Source organism: Penaeus vannamei, chromosome 13 (genome assembly GCF_042767895.1).
Source record: "Penaeus vannamei isolate JL-2024 chromosome 13, ASM4276789v1, whole genome shotgun sequence".
NCBI lineage: Eukaryota > Metazoa > Arthropoda > Malacostraca > Decapoda > Penaeidae > Penaeus > Penaeus vannamei.
The window spans coordinates 5156559-5162558 of NC_091561.1; the positions used below are offsets into that span (position 1 = coordinate 5156559).

At 43.4% G+C, this 6000-nt stretch overlaps 1 protein-coding gene across 1 annotated transcript in view; it reads right to left on the reverse strand.

Annotated features, from left to right (window-relative positions):
- Positions 1–5394: 5394 nt before the first annotated feature.
- Positions 5395–6000, reverse strand: part of LOC113820720 (ubiquitin domain-containing protein UBFD1) — a 48725-nt gene continuing 48119 nt past the window's right edge. Inside the window, exon 8 of the mRNA XM_070128754.1 lies at positions 5395–5901. Coding sequence (XP_069984855.1) covers position 5901 — 1 coding nt within the window. The 3' untranslated portion in view covers positions 5395–5900. The remainder of the gene's footprint in view (positions 5902–6000) is intronic.

A 6000-nucleotide genomic window follows, 5' to 3' on the forward strand; every position in this document is an offset into this window, starting at 1 on the left:
CCCCTCTCTCTCACTATTTCTGTCCCTCCCCCTCTCTCTCTCTCTCTGACTATTTCTGTCCCTCCCCCCCTCTCTCTCTCTCACTATTTCTGTCCCTCCCCCTCTCTCTCTCTCTCTGTCTCTCTCTCTCTCTTCTCTCTCTCTCTCTCTCTCTCTCTCTCTCTCTCTCTCTCTCTCTCTCTCTCTCCCCTCTCTCTCTCTCTCCTTTCTCTCTCTCTCCCTCTCCTCTCTCCCTCTCTCCCTCTCCTTCTCTCCCTCTCCTCTTCCCCCACTCTCTCTTCCCCCTTCCCCCTCCCTCCCTCCCTCCGTCTCTCCCTCTCTCTCTCTCTCTCTCTCTCTCTCTCTCTCTCTCTCTCTCTCCCTCTGTCCTTTCTGTCCCTCCCCTCCCTCCTTCTCCCTTACTTTTTTCTCTCTCTCTCCTTCTCCCTTTCTTCTCTCTCTCTCTCTCTCTCCTCCATTCCTTTCTCTCTCTCTCTCTCTCTCTCTTCTCCCTTACTTTCCCTCTCTCTCTCCTTCTCCCTTCCTTTCTCTCTCTCACTTTCTCCCTTCCTTTCGCTCTCTCCTTCTCCCTTCCTATCTCGCTCTTTCCTCCCATCCTTTCTCTCTCTCTCCTTCTCCCTTTCTCTCTCTCTCTCCCTCTACTTCTCCCTTTCTATCTCTCTCCCTCTCCTTCTTCCGCCTTGTCTCTCTCTCTCCCTCTTCCCCCACTCCCTCATTTCACTCTCTCTCTCTCTCTCTCTGCCCCTCCTCCCTCTCTCCCTCTCTCTCCTCTCTCTCTCTCTCTCTCTCTCTCTCTCTCTCTCTCTCTCTCTCTCTCTCTCTCTCTCTCCTCTCCTCCCTCCCTCCCTCTCCTCTCCCTCCCTCTCTCTCCTCCTCCTCCCTCCCTCCCTCCCTCCCTCTCTCCCCCCCTCTCTCTCCCCCTCCCTCCCTCCCTCCCCCTCCCTCTCTCCTCTCTCCCTCTCTCCCTCTCTCTCTCTCTCTCTCTCTCTCTCTCTCTCTCTCTCTCTCTCTCTCTCTCTCTCTCTCTCTCTCCCTTCTCCTCTTCCTCCCTCCCTCCCTCCCTCCCTCTCTCCCTCCCTCCCTCCCTCCTCCCTCCCTCCCTCTTCCCTCACTCTCTCCCTCCCTCCCTCCCTTCCCTCCCTCCCTCCCTCTCTCTCTCTCTCTCTCTCTCTCTCTCTCTCTCTCTCTCTCTCTCTCTCTCTCTCTCTCCTGTCCTCCCTCTCTCTCTCTCTCTCTCTCTCTCTCTCTCTCTCTCTCTCTCTCTCCCTCTCTCTCTCTCTCTCTCTCTCTTTTTCTCTTCTCTCTCTTTCTCTCTCCCTCTTTCTCCCTTCTCCCTCCTCCCCCCTCCCCCTCCCTTCCTCTGAGGGCGGTTATTCCTCCTCCTCCTGGAGTTTACCCGATCCCTCGGACCTCCAGGCAGGCTCCTTCTCATAGAAGCCTGGGCCCTCCTCGACGAGTTCCTGGTTCTCTCCCTCCCTCTACTCCCTGACAGGCGGCTCCCGTCCACTTCATCTGGGCAGCTCAATGCCTCCTCCCTCTCTCCCTCCTTCTCTCTCCTCCCGATCTTCCCTGGCGATATCCCTCTCTCCACCTCCTCCCGATCGTGCTGCGGTTAGATCTCTCATGCCGTGTCGGATATACACGTCCAATATATATATATCATGAACCAGATCATACACGTAAGGGCCAAGATAGTAGGAGAATAAGAAAAACAATAGAGAGGGAGGGATGTTAATCAAGTGCTGCTAGCCAATATTTTTATGCTAATTTGCACATTTAATGTGCTTATTTCATCTATATTTTTTTCACTTTTGTATTTTTCATGAAGAAAATAAATGAGGGGGAGGAGAGTAGCAGTTCTCACGAACTTTGCTTGAGCTACTAACCATCTCATATAGGTATGAGAGTAGATAAGGGAAATGACAATGGCATCCGCAAGGATAACTTGAACCGATTGTCATTTCATAGATAAGAAAAAATATATATTGTGCATCATTTCCACTAATCCCGATCAGCAACGCCACATGGCAAAAGAAAAGCCTTTGACTACGACACAACAAATCCTATAGATGAAGATTTGATTAAACAGTGTCTGTTGAACTGCGTGGAAGAGTGTGAAATGATTGCCTGTATGTTTTAACTTATCACGGCAACATCGCGGGTAAAAGAGATAACCTGCAATCACGCACAACAAATCATATAGTCGAAAATTTGATTTTACAGTGTCTGTTTGCGTGAATGAGTGTGTATGTAATTATGAGTGTGAATAGCGTGAAGAGAAAGCGAGCTCACACGAAGAATGGATCACAGACATGAATTCAATGTTCATTTTAGCAAATGTTACAATTATTACCATGTTAATACACCAATTATTCCAATTACCACAAGAATTCAACATTAAATGATATGCGACTTAACGTAAGCAATATGAATGGTGATATGAAAAAATATTCTTTTGCATGTTTTCGCAATGCAAGCATCCCAGTTCAGAATTGTTTTTTTTTATGTTATCCCCGATTATTTAATCATAATTACAGATACGCTACAAAATCTGAAAGACTGAGGTAATAATTTCTCGCTTGTGCATGTTAGAGCTAGTTTTCTTCAACAGTGGGTTCCCTTCTACCCAGATTACCTGAACGAATGAAGTGACTATATGAGACTAAAATTTCTATCGTTAGTCTACAATCTGTGAATGTTGCACGCAGATATCAACTACTAATCACACGCTTATTGGAATTTTCCGGACATGCCAGCAGTAAAGAAAGGTGAGAAGGTTGTGATTACTAAGATTCTAGCTTAAACCCTAGTCCTACCTTAATAATCAGATGTTAATACAGGTCACATGACTCAATATGCCGAACAAATGAGTTACACTTCGGTTTCTTCTACCTACTCTCAAACGTCGGGTGCGCAGATCTATTATTCATTACGAAACCCTGGGGGAAGATCATTATGCTTTATTCATTAAATGAATGTACAATTTTTGATCAAAGCTAAATTTCTTGCACCGAGAGAAAGTCACCAAATTAGCAATGACGGTATAATTACAGGTCCCTGCCCTCCACAACCGAATGAAAGGGAAAGTGAGATCAGCTGGGGTGGGTGGTGGGGGTTAACTGTTTAAATGATATGTGTTCGTGACTGCGAATATCGAAATCAGTTAGAGAATAAAATGAACCAAAGAGTCCAACATTGAGTGAAATTCAACAATCAATTAACGAAATTCGTACAAGAAGAGAAAGGAATACACAGAATTTGTAAGTGATTGCGAATTACAAAAAGGAAATTCTCAGCTTGAAATAAAATCATGAACTCTGAATTCATTGTAATTGGAACAATATGAATACGAGAAAAATTAACAATTTAAAGAACGATATTCCATGTGTTTGTGACCAAAGATCATACCTCACACCTGTGCTGAGATCGTGACCTCAGGTCAAGATAATTAATAGACTGTGAGTGTTGCCATTAAGCTCATATATTTTCACTTTAGCACTTTCCAACCAGCAAAACCAACTTAGGTTTGCTTACCACATATATGGGGGGAAGAAGAAAGGAAAAAGAAAGTATTTGACCCATACATGTATTTATGTGGTTTTGTAGATTTGTTCTTCATATCGTGATGGTAGGTCGAGCGGTCTTCGGAAATTATTAGTTCTTGCTTCAAGCCGAAAGGTTGAAGCAACCACCGCCTGCCACCAGACTATAAAAGGTCTTAAACAGCCTTCAGTATAGTGTAGTTGAATTACTGAGGGCAGCTAGTGATACACTGATTGGCTTCAGTCTTTATTGAAGAGAACACACGATATGAGAGACTGCGATATGCCGGCACAGTGCTGAGTGTAAGAGCCCGGCCGAGCCGCCAGATGGGCAGGCTGTATGGCCGGCCGCGGCTGACACAGTCACTGGAAGGGTCGTCGGAGGTGTGAGAGTGAGAATGAGGATGGGTCAAGGTTTTGCCTCCCTTACATTATGACCAGCAGCGAGGGCCTTCTATATTTAGAGAGCATGGCTTGGGGGTGAAGCGAGGGCAGACAGTGAGCGTGGACACGCACGTGGGGACTGCATGGTGTACCAAGCTACGAGTATATAGCATCCTATACTCTCTCTCTCTCTCTCTCTCTTCTCCCCACTCACTTTTTCACCACCCCACTCTCTCTCTCCCTTTCTCTCTCTCTCTCCTTCTCCCTCTCCTCCACCCTCTCTCTGTCTGTCTTCCGCTCTTTCCCTCTCTCTCTTTCTCTCTCCCCCCCCCTCTCTCTGTCCCTCTCTTCCCCCCTCCTCACTTTTTCTCCACCCCACTCTCGCTCTTCCCCCCCCCCCCCTTTCTCTCTCTCCCTCACCCCCTCTCTCTCTCTCTCCCTCGTCCTCCACTCTCTCTCTCCCTCTTCCCCCACTCACACACACTCACTCACTCACTCACTCTCTCTCTCTCTCTCTCTCTCTCTCTCTCTCTCTCTCTCTCTCTCTCTCTCTCTCTCTCCTCCTTTGTGAAGGAAGATAAGGAAACATAGGATATAAAAAATGATCAGGACAACGACTTTTTTCTAAATATTTTATTATTTTCATTAAATGTAAAGCAATACAAAAGACACAGCCTCATCATAATCCTTCCTGGTATATTAGGAATTTCCTTAGTGACTAAAACAAAAAGTACCTTGCAGAAATGCTGTGATAAATAAATGCATATTGGTACCTGATGGATAAAGCACACAATTAGGTAAATATCTTTTAGTTAAATAGTACATTACGTATGTGCAAATGGAGCAACTGCCGGAGAGTAATATATACTATCTGATATTTCAGACAATGCACAGAGAACCACTATAATGTATAGTATCTGAGAGCATTATGCACATAAAATCTCTGCATTTAACTCTATATCTGATGTCCTCTGTGATGTGTCCATTTATTAATTCTGTCCGTTATATACGATATACATGGCTTCTTTATATGTTGGAAACCAAAGAGACATTTACGGAAATAGATCTGAAAAAAAGCAAGTCTTTTGTGGTTATGATGCAAAAATTCGAAAATTGCAGAAGCTGAGATAAGCTGTATCAAAATAATAATAATAATGATAATATAACAATAATAATAATAATAATAATAATAATAATAATAATAATAATAACAAACAAACAAAATATAGTAAGTGAACAAATATTAACGGTGATAATAAGAAAAATGGTAATCATGTAATTAAATCGTTAAAACAAAAAAGCATCACTGCATAAACTGCCAAAGGCCACCAGGAGGCTACGTCAAATTTTCAACACTTAACCTGCTTACAGAAACAAGGAGCAGTAAAAGCTTTCCTCAAAGATCAACTACTGTTCTAGTTTTATTTAATTAATAATAAGTGAGCAAGTCTTCCATATATTATTAGCATTCCAACATTCTGACTCCTGGGCAATCTTAACCTTTCCTAGAACAGTGTGAAAGGGGGGGCAATTATCGGCTTTGGACCATTTCATTACAAATACTGAGTTAAATTTTGTTGGTTGACCTGAAATCAGCAGCATGGTTTAGGACAATACAGAGTAATTAAGAAATGGCATCTGGGTTTACCTGGTTATTAAACGGTTAACATAATTAACTGGAACATATAATCCTTTCTAAATTCTTACAAAAAATTCAGTAAACTTTTATCTACCCCCTTCCCCCTCAAAAACATACAGATACAAAAACAAGCAAAAAGCACAGCATATGACATTACTCTATCTGCAACTTGTGCACTGAAAAAAAAAAATCAGAATAATTTCGTGTTCAATCTTCAACAAGGGCTGAGACCGCCTCGACGTCCTCACCCTTCGAGTTCCTTCGGGGAAAATGTCCTCTTCTTTCTGAGATTCAGAGGCAGTTCCTCCTGTTCCAGTCTCACAACAGTGTAGAGTTCTGCCAAATGACAGAAACAGATAATACTTTTACACACAACACAAGTAGAAAATAAAGTGTAATGCAAGCAAATAAAATTATTTATGATTATGTTGTTTT